Source organism: Erythrolamprus reginae, chromosome 2, assembly GCF_031021105.1.
Source record: "Erythrolamprus reginae isolate rEryReg1 chromosome 2, rEryReg1.hap1, whole genome shotgun sequence".
Classification (NCBI taxonomy): Eukaryota; Metazoa; Chordata; class Lepidosauria; order Squamata; family Dipsadidae; genus Erythrolamprus; species Erythrolamprus reginae.
Window position 1 is genome coordinate 253,513,503 of NC_091951.1, and position 24,159 is coordinate 253,537,661.

At 40.8% G+C, this 24,159-nt stretch overlaps 1 protein-coding gene across 1 annotated transcript in view; it reads right to left on the bottom strand.

Annotated features, from left to right (window-relative positions):
- The window catches only part of ACO1 (aconitase 1), a 60,876-nt gene extending 37,177 nt beyond the window's left edge, over positions 1-23,699 (bottom strand). Inside the window, exons 1-3 of the mRNA XM_070742462.1 lie at positions 23,600-23,699; positions 5,936-6,053; positions 4,906-5,074 (exon numbers count right to left, since the gene is read on the bottom strand). Coding sequence (XP_070598563.1) covers positions 4,906-5,074; positions 5,936-6,032 — 266 coding nt within the window. The 5' untranslated portion in view covers positions 6,033-6,053; positions 23,600-23,699. The remainder of the gene's footprint in view (positions 1-4,905; positions 5,075-5,935; positions 6,054-23,599) is intronic.
- Between the last annotated feature and the right edge of the window lie 460 nt (positions 23,700-24,159).

Consider the following 24,159-nt stretch of genomic DNA (forward strand, 5'->3'; position numbering starts at 1 on the left):
ATCAGAAAAAACTAAAATTGGGTCAAGACAAGAAAATAATTTGCAAAAAATACCTCAGAGAGCACCCAACTCAATTCTTATGAAAATAAAAGAAAGAAAAACTTTCCCTACTTGCACCCGAACATGACGCAAACATACCCTATCAGTATCTTTTTTAAAATCATGCCTCCAGAATCAGTCATCTTTTTCCCAGCACAGAATAGATATTTTCCCAGTTCTTAGATGATCAACTACCTACAAGATACACTGTTTTTTTCCATAAAGAAACAAATGCAATTTTAAAAAAAAATCAATAACTCGATCTGAAAACATAAAATGATCCTGATTGATTGTAAGACAAATGGAAAATGCCAGGTATAATGGCTATATCCTTACTTGGTATGACATTAATACTGTATTCCTTTGTATACATTACTTCCCCTCCCTTTTTAAAAATCTTCTGGGATTTGTTTGTTTTTATCTTACTAAAGATATTCCAGATGTTTTCAATATATATATATATATATATATATATATATATATGTATTTTACATAATTTTGCTGATAAGTGAAAAGGAAAGAAGCCTAGTATAGATCTATTTCAAGCTTGTTATGCTCTCATCAGCTAGACATATCCTTAGCGGCTGTAAGCCTACAGGTTCAAAGCCCGGTAAGGGTATGTCTAGTTGACAAGAGCATAACAAGCTCGAAATAGATCTGTACTAGGCTCCCTTCCTTTTCACTTATCAGCAAAAATATGTAACCATGTATATTCTGTCCTATTCTAGGGCGAACAAGGACAGAAGCACCAGCCTGAAGATGACGAATGGGACCTTGTCGAAACGTCACCAGAAATCCTCTAAATCCTTATTTTTAAAATTATATTCCACATATTGGTTCAACGGGAAGAAACCCGAATATGCCAAGACCTGTACCCGTGAAAATCTACGAAAACAAATATATACCGGTGTATGTATGTATGTATGTATGTATGTATGTATGTATGTATGTATGTATGTATGTATGTATGTATCTCTCTCTCTCTCTCTTTCTCTATCTATCTATCTATCTATCTATCTATCTATCTATCTATCTATCTATCTATACATATACATATACATATACATATACATATACATATACATATACATATACATATACATATACATATATGCATATACATATACATACACACACATACATCATTGAGTTGTTAAAAAATACAGCAGACGTTAATAATTGGCAGACATGTGCAATCACTGACGTTGCCTTGAATGTAAAGATGCTTTTGTAAAGTTTGCTCAAATTCAAACTTTGAACTTGGTCACCAAGCCAGACTAAAGACATCAGAACTCTGTCATTTACTTGTCACTGGTCTCCAGGCTGTGACCTCTACATGAGATCTTAATGGGAGTATGTCATATCACCATGATACAAGGTAGATTAATTTTAAAATTATATTCCAAGTATTGGTTCAAAGGCACAAAAGTTATTTTTTGTAACTGTTTTTTTTTTGGCAGAACACTCCTTAAAATCAGGAGACAGTGTTAGCAGAGAACAGCAACTATTGAGGAGAAAAAACTTAGTCAATTGGTATTGAATTGTATCTATCTGTATCATGAAGGCAAACATGATACAACAGCACTTAGACATATACAGTCAAACCTCGTCTTACGAACCTAATTGGTTCCAGGGGGAGGTTCGTAAGACGAAAGGTTCGTAAGACGAAACATTGTTTCCCATAGGAAACAATGTAAAGTCAATTAATCCGTGCAACCAAAAAAAACCCCCGCCAAAAAACCGCTGCCGCCCGGCTGTCACCTTGTTTTAAAAGGTGACAGCCGGGCGGCGGGGCTTCCCAGCACCCCCACCCCCAACCCCGAACTTTTGCTGAACTTCTGGGTCCGGGGTTGGGGGGGGTGCTGGGAAGCCGCGCGGCTGTTTTAAAAGATCACAGCTGGGCTGGGGGGCTTCCCAGCACCCCCCCAACCCCGAACCCGGAAGTTCGGCAAAAGTTCGGAGTTCGGGGGGGTGCTGGGAAGCCCTCCAGCGCGGCTGTGACCTTTTAAAACAGCCGCGCGGCTTCCCAGCTGTCTCCGAACGCCGAACGCGGAAGTTTGGCTTTGGTGTTCGGCTTCGGGAGACAGCTGGGAAGCCGCGCGGCTGTTTTAAAAGGTCACAGCCGCGCTGGGGGGCTTCCCAGCACCCCCTTGAACCCTGAACTTTTGCCGAACTTCCGGGTTCAGGGTTGGGGGGGTGCTGGGAAGCCCCCCAGTGAGGCTGTGACCTTTTAAAACAGCCGCGCGGCTTCCCAGCTGTCTCCGAACGCCGAACGCAGAAGTTCGGCTTTGGCGTTCGGCTTCGGGAGACAGCTGGGAAGCCGCGCGGCTGTTTTAAAAAGTCACAGCCGCGCTGGGGGCCTTCCCAGCACCCCCCTGAACCCCGAACTTTTGCCGAACTTCCAGGTTTGGGGGGTGCTGGGAAGCCCCCCAGCGCGGCTGTGACCTTTTAAAACAGCCACGCGGCTTCCCAGCTGTCTCCGAACGCCGAACGCGGAAGTTCGGCTTTGGCGTTCGGCTTTGGGAGACAGCTGGGAAGCCGCGCGGCTGTTTTAAAAGGTCACAGCCGCGCTGGGGGCCTTCCCAGCACCCCCTGAACCCCGAACTTTTGCCGAACTTCCGGGTTCGGGGTTGGGGGGGTGCTGGGAAGCCCCCCAGTGCGGCTGTGACCTTTTAAAACAGCCGCGCGGCTTCCCAGCTGTCTCCCGAAGCCGAACGCCAAAGCCGAACTTCCGCGTTCGGCATTCGGAGACAGCTGGGAAGCCGCACGGCTGTTTTAAAAGGTCACAGCCGGGCTGGGGGGTTTCCCAGCAACCTCCCGAACCGAACCGGGGTTCAGAAAAATTTTGTCTCTTCTTACGAACTTTTTTCGAGTTACGAACCGGCGTTCGGGAGGCTGCTGGGAAGCCCCGCCGCCCGGCTGTCACCTTTTAAAACAGCCGCGCAGCTTCCCAGCTGTCTCCGAATGCCGGTTCGTAACTCGAAAAAAGTTCGTAAGAAGAGGCAAAATTTTTCTGAACCCCGGGTTCGTATCATGAGTTGTTCGTAAGACGAGGGGTTCGTATCTTGAGGTACCATTGTATACTGCTTCACAGTGCTTTACAGCCTGCTGTAAGTGGTTTACAGAGTCAGCATATTGTCCCCAACAAACTGGGTCCTCATTTTATCAACCTCGAAAGGATGGAAGGCTGAGTCAGCCTTGAGTCTGATGAGACTCGAACTGCTAAACTGCAGGCAGCCGACAGTCAGCAGAAGTAACCTGCAGTACTGCATTCTAACACTGCGCCACCACGGTTCAATAAATCTTGTAATTCCTAAGTAAGATAATCATTCTGAAAAAAGTTGAATTTTATATATCTTAGGAGGTTCTCAATCTGGAAATAAATTAGCTGCATTGTCTTAATATACAACTACAACCCAACATCTGGTTTTATAGTCTTCAAAAATGTCAAAAAGGCAGTGTCTTTGGTGAATTTTGCTTGAGATATTCATGAGTGTGAATGGAATGTTTTTATTTATTTATTTATTTATTTATTTGTCAGATTTGTATGCCGCCCCTCTCCGCAGACTCGGGGCGGCTCACAGCAATAATAATACAATGTAAACAAATCTAATATTTAAGTTAATTTAAAATACCAATTTAGAAACCAATCATATATACTAACATACCATGCATAAATTTTATAAGTCTAGGGGGAGGGAAAGTCTCAATTCCCCGATGCCTGATGACAGAAGTGGGTTTTAAGGAGCTTACGAAAGGCAAGGACGGTGGGGGCAACTCTGATATCTGGGGGGAGTTGGTTCCAAAGGGTCGGGGCCGCCACAGAGGAGGCTCTTCCCCTGGGTCCCGCCAAACGACATTGTTTAGTCGACGGGACCTGGAGAAGGCCAACTCTGTGGGACCTAACTGGTCGCTGGGATTCGTGCGGCAGAAGGCGGTCCCGGAGACATTCTGGTCCGGTGCCATGAAGGGCTTTATAGGTCTTCTAGTAGTTTCCTAGAAACAGGCTAAAGCTGATTGTTTACAAGTTTTCAACCCAGTGCAATTTGTAGTACAAGCAGTCCTCAATTTAAAACCATTCAATTTAGTGACCATTCAAAGTTACAATGCCACTAAAAAAAAGTAATCTACAATCATTTTTCACAGGACTGTTCCAGCATTCCCTTAGTCACATGATCAAAATCTGGATACTTGGCAACAGACATGTATTTATGTCTGTTGCCGTGCCTCGGGGTCATGTGATCATCTTCTGCAGCCATCTGACAAGAGCCGAGGTGGCACAGCAGGTAGAGTGCTGTACTGCAGGCCACTGAAGCTGACTGTAGATCTTCAGGTCAGCGGTTCAAATCTTATCACCGGCTCAAGGTTGACTCAGCCTTCCTCCTTCCGAGATGGGTCAAATGAGGACCCGGATTGTGGGGGCAATATGCTGGCTCTGTTGAAAAGTGCTATTGCTAACATGTTGTAAGCTACCCTGAGTCTAAGGAGAAGGGTGGCATAAAAATAAAATAAAGTAAAGTAAAGTAAAGTAAAATAAAGTAAAATAAAGTAAATAAAATAAAAAATAAAATAAATAAATAAATAAATAAAGTCAACGGCAAGCCAGATTCACTTAACAATTCACTAACTTAAGAACTGCAGTGATTCACTTAACAACAGTCTTGCTTAGCAACAGAAATGTTGGGGTCAATTGTGGTCATAATCTGAGGTCTACCTATATTTAACCCAAAATATTACGCAGCTCGTTATACATACATACATACATACATACATACATACATACATACATACATACATACACACATACACACACACACACACACACACACACACACACACACACACACAAACAAACAAACAACTCACGTAAAGTCTTGCAGAATAACCCGAGCAGGCTTAAATGGCACTTCGATATTTTTGTGCTGCATCACTTTCCAGTTGAGGATATTTTCAACGTCATTTTTCTTTACAAGAAACTCGTCACAGTTTCGAACTGCAGCCTCGAGCAATATTCTGATGGAAAATGGTAAATGTTCTGGAGAAGAAAGGAAAAGGGAGGGGGGAGGAATGAATGAAATGAGAAGAAATCTCAAAAAAGCAGCTGAGATTTTCAAACATTTGTTTCACATCAAGCATCTCTCTTGAGTTAAAACCAAAGACACAATACAGAACACTTTTCATTTAACTCCCATAATCACCACACATTAATAAAGAATTTGAGCTCTGTTTTTGCTGGCAGTGGGTTGCAGGAAGCTATCGCAGCTGAAAACAGAGCCTATTTTGGCCAGCAGAGGCACTGCGGGCCGGTCCTTCACTATTACCTGCATGACAGATCTAAGTATCCTGTGGGCTGGATCCGGTCCATGGGCCTTGGCTTTGAAACCCCTGTTTTTAGACCAACAACTAATAATTTTGGAACTTGGAGACCCACCCCACTGAGAGAATATCAGGTAGGGAAGCTGCAATATAAAGAAAAAGAGACAGCTTTCTCTAATAAACAGGGAGAAAGTGACATCTATTCACATGAAGATTGGTAGCAAATATATCTGTGAAGCCACAAGGGATTGGGCTGCCTGATGAAAGCCACTTGGAGGGTTAGGAGAAATATTTATCCATACTTCTTTTCAGCCAAAATAGAAAAAGTATTTCAGATCCAGTATGTTTTATTCTGAAGGGCAGTAATGATTAAAAACCAACTCTTCCATACTTCCACTTTCTGGCTGGAGATGAAAAGTCCTAGAATCGGACACTTTTTTGCTTGTGTTTCCCAATGAGCTATGGGTCTCTAAAGGACAAAGCCAAAGTGACCATCAAGAACCATCAACAGAAAAAAGCACTGTGAAAGCAGAGGTGAATTCAGGCATGAGACAAGCCCTTTTGATCAAGGCCGACATACCATATCTGGTGTCTTTCAAATGATTCAGATTGAAGAACTTCTTTGCTGACTGGCCCAAGTCCAGAGGCTCCATGAGATGTTCAAAGGGGTTGCTCATTGTTGTAAAGTCTTGCTATTACTGAGAAAGATAAAACAGGTTTATATCACAGGTTTTTATTTTATGAGTTTTTATTTATTTGCATTATTATTTCTACAAAGAACTCCACGTGGCAAACATACTTCCTCCTCCTATTTTTTCCATAACAACAATCCCGTGAGTAGGGTTGATCAGAGAAGGAGTGACTGGCACAAGAGCTTTCAGTGGCGCAGTGAGTAGAGTGCAGTACTGCAGGCCACTAAAGCTGACTGCTAGATCTGCAGGCCAGCAGTTCAAATCTTATCACCGGCTCAAGGTTGACTCAGCCTCCCATCCTTCCGTGGTGGGTAAAATAAGGGCCCGGATTGTGGGGGCAATATGCTGGCTCTGTTAAAAAGTGCTATTGCTAACACTGCGGCATTAAAAAAAATATCGAATAAATAAATTGCTAAGACAAGATCTGGGCTCATGATCTCCTGTTTTCTAGCCTGGTGCCTTAACCACTAGTAGACCAAACTTAGTTCTTAAAACAATCAGTTTAAATATGTCTAGGATATGCTTGGGGCAAGTATTTTTTTCCCCTAGTTAGGAAAAAAATATTATTCTTTTTTTTCTTTTCTTTCATTACAACTGAAGTATTGTATTGTATCTCAGTATTGAGGGAAAAGATTTCCTGCTTTTTTTTGCTCATGAGGCTTTTTAAAAAAAAAAAGAAATCTATTTTAAAATTCTAAGACAGTGAAAGCGAACCTTTTATGGTTCACGTGCTAAAAGGTGGGGGGGAGCATAGGGGGATCATGCGCATACGTGCCCACACCCATAATTCCATGTGCCCCCCCTCCCCAGGCAGGCGGCCACCCCCTCCACTGTTAAATTAAGATCTGCACTTTATTCCCTTGGGAAAAAAATCTGAAATTAATGTGGTGTCATATAAACGAGTGATTCTGGATCTTCCCAACTCCATTGATTAACAGTGGTGGTGATGGTGATGGGGGGAGGTGAATGTTTTCACATGGATGCACACCGCTTGTACAAATGGAGCTTCTCATGCTCAGCAGGTATTTGTGGTAGTGATCCATGGACTGGGTTGGGGACTCTTGATATAAATTATTTGTTATTGCATTAATAATAATAATAATAATAATAATAATAATCATCATCATCATCATCATCATCATCATCATCATCTAAAAATCGAGCTGCAACGACTCTGGCATAAGCCTGTGAAAGTGGTCCCAGTGGTACTTGGCACGCTGGGTGCAGTACCAAAGGATCTCAGCAGACATTTGAAAACCATTGGAATTGACAAAATCTCCATCTGTCAATTGCAAAAGGCCGCTTTACTGGGATCGGCAAACATAATTCGCCGCTACATCACACAGTCCTAGGTGCTTGGGAAGCGCCCGACTGGTGATGAAATACGAAATCCAGCATAGTGATCTTGTTTGCTGTGTTGTACTGACATAATAATAATAATAATAATAATAATAATAATAATAATCATCATCATCATCATCATCTTCGGAGAGGGGCGGCATACAAATCTAAATAATAAATAAATAAATAAAATAAATAACAACAACAGCAACAACAATAACAACAACAACAACAATAATAATTATAACAATAATAACAACAACAACAATAATAATAATAATAATTATAACAACAACAACAGAGTTGGGAGGGACCTTAGAGGTCTTCTAGTCCAACTCCCTGCTTCAGCAAGAAATCCTACACTATGTCAGACAGATGGTTATCTTCTTAAAAACTTCCAGTATTGGAGCATTCACAAGTTCTGGAGGCAAGCTGTTCCACTGATTAATTGTTCTAATTGCCAGGAAATTTCTCCTTGGTTCTAAGTTACTTCTCTCCTTGTTTAATTTCCACCTATTGCTTCTTGTTCTACCGTTAGGTAGAACAAGAAATATGGAACTTTAAGATTTAACAAATATTTTTCTGGACATATGTATGTGTATGCTTGTATGAGTAATTTCTTTAAAAAATAAGAAAGGATTACATTATCTTATTAATTTGTATGCGCACTACTAAATTAATTACTACTATTAGAGTTTTCTACATATCTAAATCACTTCTTATACTTTAGCTAGCTAGAGCCCTTGTAGGATAAATCAGTATTTTAGATCAGTGTTTCCCAACCTTGGCAACTTGAAGATATCTGGACTTCAACTGGCTGGGGAATTCTGGGAATTGAAGTCCAAATATCTTCAAGTTGCCAAGGTTGGGAAACAATGTTTTAGATCACCATCTATCCTGATATTAACTAACACAGCTCATTGCATTTTTGACGTAGATGAGATTTAAGCCAAGCATTTTGCAATCCCATTTTACAATAAATCAGACTCTTAGCTTTGTGCCAGTTTTTCCACTTACATGATAGTAAAATAAAGCATGTTATTCATGTGCTTCATTTTATTATCATGTAAGTGGAAGAATTATTATTATAGAATTATTATTCTTGCATGATAGCAAAATGAAGAACACGTGCTTTATTTCTTCTAATAAATTACTGCACTTTTGTAAAATAATGACAGCAGACTTTTTCAAATTATTTGAAAAGGCAAGAATCATCACTAGATTTGACTGCATATTTTATATTTATGCTGCATTAGTTATAAAGGAACATTCTAATTCTATAAAGTTTAAATACAACAGACATATCAGTATTTAAAACATCACATGAAAGGGAGGACAATCAATATTCAGAAGTAGATCACTGCTGGCTGAATATCATTTGTAAATGAGAAACCAAGGTACAGACAAGATGTACTTTTTATCCAGCTCAAAAAAACAATAATGAGAAAACAGAATTTGAATACTAATTTAAAAGGATTGTTTTTTAAAAACAAACTGTAGAATAATTTACCCTTTTAAAATTAACCCCCTGTTCTTCTAAAAGCAAAAAGCAGGTTTTGGGCGTAAAAATAGATGCAATTACTTCTCTGCTTCCAGGCTTTCACACAAAAGGAGGCAGATATATTCCATAAAGAATAAACATCAGAGCACCAAAGATAAGGATTGGACTGGACTGAAGTTCATGGCTTGCAATACTATAGCCACCATTTGTTGCCTTGCTTTTTACAGTACACTACCTGCAACCTGACCTTACAGAAATCAATAGAAAAGGCTGTAGTTGGCCTCAAAAGGGATATGAACTTTAAACGTGCTACGTGGATGAAGACTGTTCTACAGTCTATCAATAAATAGAATGTTTTTGATCATACATTCTTCTCATTATACTGACCACATTCTAAAAAACAGGCCATTTTCGTTAGAGAAAGCCTGCTATCCAAACTGGGATAAATGGACACCATTTAGCATCAAGGCTTTGTCAACCCTGAAGTAGCCTGAGTGAGGCCAGTTTGAGACTTCAGGGCTGAAACACTGAAGGAGAGGGATAGGAAGGGTGAGGAAAGGAGATAGTTGGGATATTGTAGTCAAAACAATATACTGTACTTTCTCTTGGGAATCAAGGACATTCCTGCAGGTGTTTGGAAGAAGAAGACTGGAGTGACTAGCAACTGGACAGTTTCCTGATTGGACCATGTGACTGATTATTTTGAGAAAGTGACAAGCTTACTTTTAGTTAGGTGAAAACCATGGGAAGAATAATATTCGGTTTTCACTTGCCTGTGTCAACATAACATATTCAATAAACCTGTTCTCTGAGGAAATTGCTTGCTATGGGTATGTTACTTGGAACCCTGACAAGCTTATTGCAAAATTACGTCAACAGCTGGAGCAATACAGATAATCCTCGACCACAATTGAGCCCAAAATTTATGTAGCTAAGCGAGGCATTTGTTGAATGAGCTTTGCCTCATTTTGCAACCTTTCTTGCCCCATTTGTTAAGTGAATCATTACAGGTGTTAAGTTAGTAACACGATTGTTAGGTAAATCTGGCTTCCCCCATTGTCTTTGCTTGTCTTAAGGTCCTAAAATGGGACCACACGATTCCAGGGCACTGCAACTGTTGTAAATATGAGTCAGTTGCCAAGCATTCAAGTTTTGATCACATGACCACAGAGATGCTGCAGTGGTCCCAAGTGTGAAACACATGTTAATTTATTCCAGAGCCGTTATAACTTTGAACGGTCACTAAACAAACTGTTGTAAGTTGAGGACTACCTGTACAGTAGTCTAACAACCCTAATTACAGTAATTGGGACTGGGATTTCTGTTGCGAAGCAATGGAGTCATATAGTGACTTCATGTGACCAAATTGCTTAGTGATATTATAGCATTCTCAGCGCTCCTCACTGCCAGTTAATGTTAATGTTATCCCATTGATCAAGCCATAACCCGATCCAGCTTGGTCTGTCTCAACCCAATATTGGGTTCCTGGGGGGACGGTGGGGGACAGCGTTCGGGTAGGAAAAATGAAGCTTTGTGCACACCTCCGCATGACTGGCAGGTGGATGCGCCCATGTAAGATTTGGCTTCTGTGCATATGCAGGAAGCCAAATCTTGTGTGAGGACACTCGCGCATGAGAGATTCCACTGATTTTCTGTGACTTTTTTCCATGCATGTGCGGAAGCAAGCAAATCACAGAAAATCGGCGAAATCTCACCTGCATGAGCATCCTCGCATGGGATTTGGTACCTGCGCATGCGCAGAATCCAAGTCTCATGTGGATGCACCCAACTGCCTGCCAGTCACGTGGAGCTGCGCAGTAGCAGCAGTCATGATGGGGAACCCTTTCCTGTTTCAACCCCAGAGCCTTGTTAAGGTAAGGAACTGCCTCCTTTTGGACGCCCTTGCTCATCTCTGCCCATTCAGCAGAATGCCTACCTGTTGATGCCACCTGTTTTCTCCTCCCAGCCCTGTCTACCATCACTGTGCCCACTCTACCATGCGCCACTATGAATCTGCCAGGGATTCTTTTCCTTTTTTGCACCACTTTCATTTGAACTAGTACAGCTGGGACTTCTTGCATGTGCTGGCCGGTGGCTCCACTTATGAATCAGCCAGGGCTTTTAGTTTGGACAACATCCAGAGCATTTGTCCATGAAAGAAGGCTGACCTTCTTTCAACTAGTCCCTGTTGCACCAGCGCAAAAGACGGACGTGCTAAAGAAGGGCCCGTCTGGCTCAGTAACAGTACATGGTCTGCAGATGTCATGGTAGTGAGTATCTCCATGCAGTGGGGCAGCTGATAGTCATGGCTAGGAGGGCAACTGAAAGGGAGACACAAATGTTCACATGACTGTAGAGACGCCACAGCAGCTGGAGCTTCAAGGACCAATCGTTGAATGCACCATTGTTGAATGAATAGATGTTAAGCAAAATCTACCTGTAGATGTTAACAAGGACATGCAGGGCCTATTGAGGAGAAATAATGGGTTTCTGGATGTCTGGACAAATTTCGGACCTTTTTATTCAAGAAAGGGGAAAAATAAGTAATCCTGAGTGCCTGCCTCTCCCCCCTTTGAACTGTGAATCTTTCATCTAGGCATTTAGAATCTGAAATTCTAAACAGTACTGGAGAATTTAGCATAGGATTCCATTACGCCTAGAATATTATTTTTGTTTGAATAAGGAAATAACTGGAACCCTCAGATTTAAACCAGTTTTGGTTTGTCACCTCTCAACAGTACTCATCTGTCCATAAAAGCACTACATAGATTTTTTGGTTGGAGGTCTCTATATGTAGTATCATTATTTCCATTTACCAATTTTCCATGAACTTCTAAAAATGGCTGCCTTTGCTTTTTGTCTATGGCACAGTTGAACATATCCTCCTGGTTGATCATTTTTTGTGCCCATGTGGGATGATGATGATTCACACAGGAGGTTTAGAACTGGCTTGAATTAGATTTTGCAAACTTACCATTCCAGAAATGCCAAAACCACAAGATCTGAAGTAATCCATAGTCTATATAAACTAGCAACTAAGCCTCAATGTTAAAGACTACTGAGCTTAAATCACAAGTAGGGACACTTCTCTTAATTGGCCTGAATTTTTTTGAGGGGGATGGTGCTTCAAAAGAATGGGATGCTAACATATAAAACCAAGACTTTAAAAGAGTTTACGCCTTGATTCATTTATTCATTCTGTATCTGCTTACTTCTAATTATTAACCTAGCAGAAGTGCACATTTATTCACCCTGCATATGCCCAGAAGGCATTGCACATGCAAGTTTTTTTAAAAAAAATAGCAACATTCGGGTGGGTAGGCGGAGCCTCATGCTACCACCACTACTGGTTTTCCGAACCATCAGCAGCTGTCACTGCTGATACACCTGAACTGGGCCGAACCAGTAGCATTTCACCCCTGCATTAACCCCATTTAGTTCCTCAGTTTGCAACAATTGCTCCTTACTTTTTTTATTTTCAAGACAGTTTAGATTGGAATTCATATTTTCTGACATTAGGAGTGAACAAATGAAGCATAGGAATCTTCTGCTGATTGGACAGAAATATGCCCCAAGTCAATTGTACATTTTGGCCTATAGTAACAGAAACAGTGAAAGGAGAACAAAGTTTGTTTGTTTTAAAAAACAATTTGCCATGAGATGGATCAAATCCTGCATTTGTGGCTATTTAGCATTTTCTTATTACCTTCTCATATGGAGTAAAATTCCTTGACTTGTATGGCCCAATTAGCTCCAACAACATGCCAGAGAGGTACAGTATAAGGAATCCACAAGGGAAACCAAGATTTGTACAAAAAGCAAATCAAATCTTAAACCAAACTTCACAAATAAAAGGCAACCAGCAAAGGTAGGCTAATCCTATGAAGACTGAATCTGCTCAATTACTTCAAGACACTTAGGTAATAGTTCAAGCAGGGGTAGGGAAAAGTAGGGAAAAAATGAATGAAGAGGGGAATTGAACAGAGTATGATGGAGACGGAGTGTTGGAAAACGGAATGATCCCATACTGCCATATTTTTTTGCAGGCACTAACTGTGATTTTCAACTATCCAAATCAATGGAAATCCTTATCAGCTAAAATCAATTGATATGTGCAAATGCATCTTCTATTCTGCGCTGCACTTCTTCCCAAGCTTCAATTTCTAGGAGGAAGAAAGCAAACACAGAATTTAGAAACTGGTAAAAACACTCTTGAGTGTTGGATTCAAAAAGTTTTCTTAACTTAGAAAGGGGTTTGCTTTATTTACTTTATCAGGAATGGATTATTTTTTCCTTCAAACTGTCCAGCTTTTTAAAAATCCAGCGTGCAATGTTATATATTTAATCTAAAAAGCAAGGAATATTTTCTTCATGGGTTTTCAGAGAAAGCATTGAGAGAGAGAAAAAAAGGAATGTAGAAATTTGACAGCACCTAACTTAACTGGACCACGACAACTGTTTTCTATGACCCGACTCTAAATTAAAAATCCTATACACACATATCCTTCTGTTTTGAGCAAGTAAAGAGTCATAAGAAACTAAGAAGGGACCTTAAAAGCACAAGTCTGTGCATGCCCACTTAGAATTAAATGCAACGAATGTCAAAGCGGCTTCATCCAAGGGAAGACATAAGGTATGTTTATTTTCATTTATTTCAGAAACCACTTACAACCTCTGATTAGCTGAATGAAAGTGCTGCAATCTCAGTAGACATTGATTAGTACAATTTTCTCTATTATGAATCTTATGCCAGCATTCCCAGACTTGGAACTATCCAGATGTGCAGACACCCAGCATTCCCATTGGTAAGGCTGTTCCTGAGATGTCTGGGGGTTAATATCTCTGCATACAGAGGACCCAGGGGTAGGTTCAACTTATCTCGCTGCCTATTTGCTTCCTCCCAGGCTACATGGCTACATGCACATTGTGCATCATGTGGCATGCACAGTGTTGAAAACTCAGCTTCTCTGCATGTGCAGAAGCAAAAACTAGCAAAACACCCCAGAGACGGTGGCTGCAAAGTGCCAAAAACTCAGCATGTGCAGAAGCAAAAATAAAAAGATGGCAGTGGCCGAACCGAACCGAAAGAACCGGCTCCATAATGTCACCACCAGTTTACTACCAGTTCTATAGAACCGGCAGGAACCGACATCTGAGAGGCTGAGAAAGTTTGCCTAGGTTTTGTATGAAGAGATCCTGGGGAAAAGATACATAGATGTTTTATGCCAAGGAGAAATTCTTTATTGGCCAAGTGTGATTGGACACACAAGGAATTTGTCTTGATGCATATGCTCTCAGTGTACATAAAAGAAAATATACATTTTTCAAGAATCATGAGGTACAACACTTAATGACTGTCATGGGGTCAAATAAAAACAATGAGGAAACAATCAATATTAATAAAAACATTAAGGGTACAGGCAACAAGTTACAGTCACATAAGTGGGAGGAAATGGGTGATAGGAATGACGGGAGAAAACTAGTAGTAATAGTAGTGCAGACTTAGTAAATAGTTTGACAGTGTTGAGGGAATTATGTGTTTAGCAGAGTGATGGCGTTCAGGAAAAAAACTGTTCTTGTGTTTAGTTGTCTAAATCAAGCAAACTGTTGAAGATGGAAAAAACAGCAACTGACTTCCCAACTTAATGCATAGAATTCCCTTAAAAAAGAAACAGATTGTGCAAGCATGTGCTCCTCTTTAAGGTAGTGGTTAAAGCAGCGAAGCTAGTATTTTTACAAGCTGGAGATGGGTGTGTGTGTGTTGGGGGGAGGGGATATGATTAAAATCCATAGATTGGAAATCCATTTGATACTGATCAAGCTCAAAAGACACTCCACCCACTGGATGTGTCCACACTGATCTTAGGTACAGCCTGTCCTGAATAGCTGTGCTTGGCTTTCTTTCAGATGCAGAAAACAAGAAAGCCAGAACCAGAATGCCTTTTACCAGTGCTAATCACCTGATCTTAAATCTTGGCACAATGCAAATTATGCAATAATTACACCAATTGATGTTGAAATCAAAAGCAGGCCTGTGTGCCCGGAAGAAGATAACTTAGGCTGGGATGTATGACAAGGTGCAGGGGGACTTTACCTAGGTGTCTCATTCTGTTGTATCTTTGAACACTTCCTTTCCCATTTACAGTGGTACCTATATCTAAGAACACCTCTACTTACGAACTTTTCTAGATAAGAACCAGGTGTTCAAGATTTTTTAGCCTCTTCTGAAGAACCATTTCCCACTTACAAACCCAAGCCTCCGAAACTGTAACCGGAAAAGGCAGGGAGAAGCCTCCATGGGGCCTCCCTAGGAACCTCCTGGGAGGAAACAGGGCTGGAAAAGGCGGGTAGAAGCCTCCGTGGGGCCTCTCTGGGAATCTCCTGGGAGGAAATAGGGCCAGAAAAGGCAGGGAGAAGTCTCCGTGGGGCCTCTCTAGGAATCTCCTGGAAGGAAACAGGGCCAGAAAAGATGGGGAGAAGCCTCCATGGAGCCTCTCTAGGAATATCCAGGGAGGAAACAGGGCCTCCATCCTCCCTGTGGTTTCCCCAATCACACGCATTATTTGCTTTTACATTGATTCCTATTGGAAAAAATGCTTCTTCTTCCAAACTTTTCTACTTAAGAACCTGGTCACGGAACGAATTAAGTTCGTAAGTAGAGGTACCACAGTATTTCACTCAGAGGAGGGGTCGGTTGCTTACCTTTTCCTACAGTGTGCTGTGTGTGCATTGTGACGTTTCTTGTGCACGCATGCTATGTTCACGTGTGTGTATCCCAGAACAATTTTCCTTCTGCGCATGCTCAGAAAACTCAGAAAAATTGTGGAAAACTCTATAAAAAAGATGGCGGCATGCACAGACTGACAAAGACTGACTGGAGCTGTCACGCCAAAATTGCGCAATCAGCAGGCTGCTACTGGAGCAGTGCACCAGACTGCGCTGGTAGGAGCCCACCACTGACTCATAGGACTGTTAAGTGTTTAAAATGGTATTTGTGTTCAGTATAATTCACATTTTATTTTGTTACCCACCAGATCAGGAAAACACCACTTTTTGTGGAAGGGGGCATAGTGGAAGGTATTAGGACCAAACTAAGTTAGTTTATATCAGTGATTCTCAACCTTTCTAATGTTGCGACTCCTTAATACAGTCCCTCATGTTGTGGTGACCCCCAACCATAAGTCTAGTGCCAATTCTCTCAACAGAGCTTTAAGCTGATTGGCAGGAAGGTCAGAGGGACACCCCCATTGTAAATGCCTGATTAGTCAGATTGTAAAAATATGTTCCTAGGCATCAAAATAGAAGCTTTAGTTCCTAACACCATGGGAAATTTGTTTTTTCCCATGGTCTTAGGCAACCCCTGTGAAACGGTTGTTTGACCCCCAAAGGGGTCGCGACCCCTAGGTTGAGAACCACTGGTTTATTTGAAAGTGTACCTCTATTAGCTGCTGTTAAAATTATCCTCTGCACCGAATCATTCTTCCCCCCCCCTGCTCTGTGCCAAAAAAAACTACATATATGATTACATATACATTGATACCGGTAGTAACCATAAAATCACAGGAGTTGAGCTTGAATTGAAATTTGATTTTTCTCTACAGTGCTTTGGAAAAATATTTCCAGGAACGAACTGCTGATTTCTGGATATAAATAAAAAAGAAATGCACCATGATATGCAATATGGAAGGGTAGAGATTTTGCTGCAATGTAGCAAAAATGAAGCAAAAAATTGCTATACTGTATTTGTTACTGCTGCAAGAGAGAGAAATCCCTTCTTGAGATATTTTTTTCTTCTTTTTTTTCCTTACTCTCCAATTTTTTATTTTATCCTTGTATAACCCTTTTTCTTTTCCTATCTCTTCTTCTGTAGTTAAAAACCTGTTCAGTTTTTAAAATCCTTGGAAAATCTTTTAATTAAAAATGATTCATTTAAAAATGTGGTTTGCTATTTACTGGCATGTGAAGAACACACTTTGATACAAAGAAAGTTATCAATACACTTCATCATAAATGCTCACTTTTATCATCAGAATGGCACACATAATTTGCCTGCTTTATATCAATCTCAGCTTAACTGTACAGTAATATTGTACGCGAGGATCGTGATAGAAAAGAACTGATCCAGAAAACAGAAAACAATGAAAAGTGTAAGGGCATACCTGAAAGAAAATTAAGTTTGCACACATATACAGGCCCATTTATCTAATGCACAAAACCATGGTAAAGAACAGGTCAAATAAGATGACTCCAAATAATAAGCCACATTTATGATTACAAACTGTAATTGTTGGGTACATTCAACATACTAAGCCAAACTATATTAGTTTTTTGTGTAAATTGTTGACCTTAGATCCAGATCCTCATTCATATACTGTATACACCATCCTGTGGGGAAATAACTATTTTGTCCACATAATATGTTTTAAAAATCCAATATAGGAAAATATTTGAGGTCTCAAGCAAAGAATGAGAGAGAGGGAAAAATCACAATGGGATTCATTCACATTACAGAGTACTATCATAGTCTGATTTCTTTTATTAAAAGACCTAGAGGCCCATTAATATAGTAGTGTGGAGTTGTGAAATTCTCCCTTTATTACATAATCATAAGAACATTTTGTAAGGAATAGAAGATGCCCGGAGCAGTATTTGTCTACAGCAATTTCAAGGAAAGGTTTACACTTATGCGAACATAGTAAACGTGTCACATATTTGCAGAAAATGCCAAAAAGCTTTTGCAATCTTGTGACACAACCTTTAAAATCCTCTCCCGTGGTGCTCAAATGCTGCATTTGCACTGCTGTTGCAACATGGCTTATCTCATAGAATAAACTGGGAATAAAAAATATTAAGCTTCGAAATGCATGATCATCCATGTTCTTACATGGAAAATAAACATGGACAGGCCAACCAGTACGAATGGGACCTGCGATCCATTAGGACTTTTTAATGGGTTCCAGAGGTAGCCAGGCTACGCATGCACCCAACACATGTGCGTGTTCCCTGCATGAAATTTCGCCCAAAGCGAAATCTCATGTAGGGATGCCCTTTTTTTGCTTCCTTGCATACAGAAAATCATGTTGCGGCACACAGCTGGGCCAATCTAAGGAACCCATTAAAAAGTCCTAACAGATTGCCAATCCCACATGCGCAGAATCTAACACGAGGTATTGCTTTGGGCGCATGCGCAGAAACGAAATCTCCCGCAGGGCGCACGCACTCACGTCAGGTGCCCGCATGCCCGTACCGGCCTCGTGATCCCGTATCGGTAGGAAAAAGTAAGTGGAGCCCTTTGCTGAAAGTAAACGTACCAAAATCTCCTAGTATGATTTCCAGTAATTGATTATAAATAAGAAGCCTGCCTGCCATGAATCAAGGAACAAGTCTTCTACAAGCTTTTATTTTAAACCTGGCAACCCTGGTGGGTTCTGGATTCTCCTACTGCTGGTTTGCTCAGGTCACACAGGCATAGTACTAAAAAAATGCTTCTGCACATGAACAGAAGCAAAAAGCAAGAAGGTAGTGCCCACAGTGCCGAGAAAACCGGCTTAGAGGTGTGGCAGGCCTGGGTTGTTGCTGGTTCCAGCCACCCAGGCCGCCAAATTGCTACAGGTTCTATAGAATTGGTTCAAACCAGTAGGAACCCACCTCTGCCTGAAACCCATTGGGTCATCCTTTGAGAGGAAGGTACTGAAGTTGGATCAGATTAGAAGGAACATTAAATTTTACACTGATTTTATATATGTATGTATGTATGTATGTATGTATGTATGTATGTTGTATGTATATGTACATAATGTATATAATGTATACATTCAGTGTAAAATTTTTATATATACACATGACGCCTGAAGATGACGAGTGGGACCTCATCGAAACATCACCAGAAATCTCTGAAACTTACACGGGAAGAAACCCGAATATGCCAAGACCTTCAAACCTGTACCCGTGAAAATCTACAAAAACATATATATATTTATGTATGTATGCATGTGTGTATATATCTATCTATCTATCACATGTTTTTGCTGAATTTTTAATTATTACACACACACGTGTGTGTGTGTGTATAAACCATATTTTTGCTGATAATGAAAAGGAAGGGAAACTTCGACAGTATATATTTTTATGTATGTGTATGTGTGTGTGTGTATGTATGTAGCTCAGAGGTTATATATCCCGGTAAGGGTATGTCTGTCTGATGAGACTAATAAGGTCAAAATATATCTATAACAGGCTCCCTTCCTTTTCTCTTATCAGCAAAAAATATAAACACACACAAACACACGCACACGTAACGTATTTTTGCTGATAATGAAAAGGAAGGGAGACTAGTATAGATCTATTTCAAGCTATTTTGCTCTCATCATCTAGCCATACCCTCACTGGGATTGAACTTGACTGGGACTATATATATATATATATATATAACATGCTTTTGATTATACTATATCACATCCAACAGAAAAAACATATATATATATAGAGAGAGGGAGGCTTTTTTAAAAAACAAAAAATCACATTTTCCTATTTCTGTTTATTTACACTAATAAAAACATTAGTTAATCATGGTTACCTTCACAACCCATGGGTTAAACATGATGCCGTCACATAAAACTGAGTTAGGAATTTTTAATTTCTTAGGTTGGGAGAATGGCAAGTTGTGGTCAACCAAAACAGAAATGAACACTTCAGAAGAGACGGAAAAATGCACAAATTGAAAGATTAAGGTATTTGGATAAACCAGTTTTATAATGCACAAACCACCCTGGTGATCCTTTGTAAACTATCATCGAGTTCACAGTAATGCTAACCCAGAAGTTACAAAAGCACAACTTATTTATTCATGATTGCAACACCTGTGCTTTAATAAAGTACTGTAATTAGATATCAGGGTGAGGTTTATCTTGTATTTTAAAATATAAGCTAGCTTACAAACCAACATTTATGGCTTAGTATAATGTATAGTATAACTACATGTAATTTACTCAGCAAAAGCGGCCAATGCAAATGATGTCTTATTGAGATATAGCGTAGGTTACAGTGTACAACTAAGGCTTTTGAGATTAAAAAGTAAAGATTCTCCCTTGAACATGTTTGCCTGACAAAAACATCAATTTTGTTGCTTGCTTGTGAACTTGTTCTTGCTTCAGGCTGTCTATCTTGCAGTCCTGGGATTTCAGGGGCTAGCAGGGCATTCTCCAAGTTTCTGTCTCCTTAACTTTTCCAAAGTCAATCAAGATGAGTTAAGAGTAACCTCAAACCTAGTAAAGCTCCATGCAGAATTTAAGAGTATCTCTGTGGAGACCACAATTTAAGACTGTGTGGCAAAGTGTGAGTAGCCTGAGCACCATGAAGGACTATATACTGCTCAAAAAAATAAAGGGAACACTCAAAGAACACATCCTAGATCTGAATGAATGAAATATTCTCATTGAATACTTTGTTCTGTACTGTACAAAGTTGAATGTGCACAACAGCATCTGAAATTGATTGTCAACCAGTGTTGCTTCCTAAGTGGGCAGTTTCATTTCACAGAAGTTTGATTTACTTGGAGTTATATTATGTTGTTAAAGTGTTCCCTTTATTTTTTTGAGCAGTGTATATAAAACACATTTTTAAAAGGAAATTCCATTTAATACCTTAATTCCTTTAAATATTATACAATGTAACTCCATATAATTTTAACCGTTTAAGGCACAGAGGAATGAGACATTGTCATCTTGACAATGATTTTACAATTCAACATTCATATTCACAATTTATCAGCAGAAGGAAAAAAAAGATTTCTTAGAAGAAAAGCTCCTAAAGTCTAGCAGGTTAATTCTGCCGATACTTCTGGGCTCAGTTTTAATACTTGTCCTTTTGAGATGCCTTTCAAAAGTGTATTAGCAACAGACAAAGCCTGTATCACTCTTAATCTGCTTTGACAGAAAGAAGAAAGGCCACCCAAAACAGATTTCTAGGTGGAGTTTTTCTCAGCCTTAGGATAAAAGGGAAAAAAAAGTGTTGTGAAACTGACCCTGAACTTTGCTCCTGCTGACATACAGAATAAGTAAGGGAGGGGAAAAAATAAAGAAAAGAAAAGGAGGAAATCTGAAAATGAGAAGAAAGCAAAGCCTCACACTGCTGAGTCAATAGTAACCCAAGAGAAGTATAAAAGTTTTCTTTACAGCAAACCAAACATCAGACTTTCTGCAATATTTTCTGGTGATCCAAGATTATAGGAGGAACTGTTGAGAAACGTTCTGAACCCAAGTAAGAATTCATCTTCAGAGGTTCTTTTCGGCAACTGAGTTCAGTTAGAAGCAATCCCCTCAGGAAAACATGATATAATCAAAGATAAATAAATAGACATGGGAGGGGGTCCATAATGTCCCCCTTTTTTGGCCTAAGTTTAATAAATCTATTGCAAAGGGCAAAAACAGCAGTCCCTCTTAATTAAATAAATAAAGTATAAAAGGAAATAGAATTAAATAGGGTCTGTTCTGGGTCCTATTCTTTTTAATATGTTTGTGAGTGACATAGGGGAAGGTTTGGTAGGGAAGGTTTGCCTATTTGCCGATGACTCTAAAGTGTGCAATAGGGTTGATATTCCTGGAGGGGTCTGTAATATGGTAAATGATTTAGCGTTACTAGATAAATGGTCAAAGCAATGGAAACTGCAGTTTAATGTTTCCAAATGTAAAATAATGCACTTGGGGAAAAGGAATCCTAAATCTGAGTATTGCATTGGCAGTTCTGTGTTAGCAAAAACTTCAGAAGAGAAGGATTTAGGGGTAGTGATTTCTGACAGTCTCAAAATGGGTGAGCAGTGTGGTCGGGCAGTAGGAAAGGCAAGTAGGATGCTTGGCTGCATAGCTAGAGGTATAACAAGCAGGAAGAGGGAGATTGTGATCCCCTTATACAGAGCGCTGGTGAGACCACATTTGGAGTACTGTGTTCAGTTCTGGAGACCTCACCTACAAAAAGATATTGACAAAATTGAACGGGTCCAAAGACGGGCTACAAGAATGGTGGAAGGTCTGAAGTATAAAACGTATCAGGAAAGACTTAATGAACTCAATCTGTATAGTCTGGAAGACAGAAGGAAAAGGGGGGACATGATCGAAACATTTAAATATGTTAAAGGGTTAAATAGGGTTCAGGAGGGAAGTGTTTTTAACAGGAAAGTGAACACAAGAACAAGGGGACACAATCTGAAGTTAGTTGGGGGAAAGATCAAAGGCAACATGAGAAAGTATTATTTTACTGAAAGAGTAGTAGATCCTTGGAACAAACTTCCAGCAGACGTGGTTGGTAAATCCACAGTAACCGAATTTAAACATGCCTGGGATAAACATATATCCATTGTAAGATAAAATACAGGAAATAGTAAAAGGGCAGACTAGATGGACCATGGGGTCTTTTTCTGCCGTCAGTCTTCTATGTTTCTATGAATTTGGAATGTCTCGTTTTGATCTCGGGTTCTTCAATTCTATTTGTCTATACCTCCGTAATTCCCAGGAAGCATAACCGATGACCAGCACAAATTGGAAATTTTCATCCAAGAGGCTCCTTGGGATCATTTAGTGTGGGTGTGGAAAGCTGATTAAGAACATGTAAGAACAGTAGAACAAGCCAGCAATTCTGATCTGCCTTTAGGTCAATGAGTTGTCACCTGACATTATCTGAAGGTGGTTCTGTCAACTCACATCTTAAGGCCCCCAAAAGTGCTTCCACTGCCACCAACCACCCCAAGAGACAACTGGACCTTCTGGTTTTCTTTTGCAAGTGTTTTGCTTCTCATCCAAGAGGTCCCAGAGCTGAAGAAGCTGAAGAAGCTTCTTGGTTGAGAAGTGAAAGGTCTTCAAAGAAAAACCAAAGAAAAGGCCATTTAAAATGGACTATTTCACGCACGTAATAGATTCAAACTCAATCTAAACTGCTCCAAACTCAAATGCAGAAAATACAACTTCAGCAATGCCTGGAATGCACTACCTGACTGTGCGATTTCTTCCCCAAACCCCAAAAACTTTAACCAAGCCCTTTCCCCATTTCCGAGAGTTCTCTAAGGGGCGTACATAAGCACACCATTGTGCCTACCATCCCTGACCTACTGTCCTCTTTTATCATTACCTTTTACTTATGTTTATACAAACTAATACTATCCTTTTACTACCCTCTACATGTTTGACAAATAAAATAAAATAAAAATTAATTTAGGTCATCTAGTCCAGTGGTCTCCAAACTTGGCAACTTTAAGAATGGTGGACTTTTCCAGTTGAAGTCTTAAAGTTGCCAGGATTGAAGACCTCTGATCTAGTTCAATCCCGCTCCCTTCCTGCTTGCGGGGTTGGGGTTGGACTAGATGACCCATAAGGGTCCCTTCCAATTCTCTTCGATCCATTAAAAACCCCGATCGAATGTCAGCTATGCGCTCTTCCCACGATCCCCGAGGGGAACCGCCAAGGGGTGGCCCGCCGAATCTCCCCACCGGGCCTTCACCGCCAGAGGCTGATTGATAAGCTCGATCCGGGCGCCTGTCGCTTTTAAACGCCAGCGGGATTTACTCGCGAGCAAGAACAAAGGGAGGAAAGCAATCGGAGCAAAGGAGAAGGCCGTTCCGAAGATTCAAGCGGGAGCTTTGAAGCCACCGGGACCCCCCAAAGAAAGCGCTCCCCTCGGCGCACGCGCGTCCTCGCCGACGCCAGAAGCCGCGGAGACTTACCCAGCTGGAGAAGCAGCGGCGCCGGGAGAGATCGGGCAAAAAAACGACCCCCGGGCTAGCCACCGCTGCCGCCTTCCTGGAGGCTCCTCCCACCCGGGTCAAGGGGGCGGACAGAAGAAAAGCAGCTGCTCCGCCTCCCTTTCGGGGAAAAAGAAAAACCCTCCCCCTTTTTGCCTCCCTCCCCTCGCCGGCCGAAGGGAAAACTCCCGCTTGGCTTCTCCACCCGCCTTCCCGATACGAGTCTTGCAGCTTTGCACGTCTGAATCGGCGAAACCGACTTGATTGCTGCGGCCCTTTCCTTCAGTCTTGCTCCGGGGATTTTCACTGGCGGCCTTCCCAAAACGTTTTATCTTCAAACCGTCAGAATCGCGAACTTGTTCCGAAGCTAAATTCGGGGTGGCTGGGGCGCTGAGGTGCAAATCTGTGAACCGAGACTTTCAAGGGGAGATTTATGATTTGTTATTTATTTATTAATTGGATTTGTATGCCGCCCTTCTCCGTGGACTCCGGGAGGCTCACAACATTAAAAAAAAAACAATATACAATAACACATCGGAAAT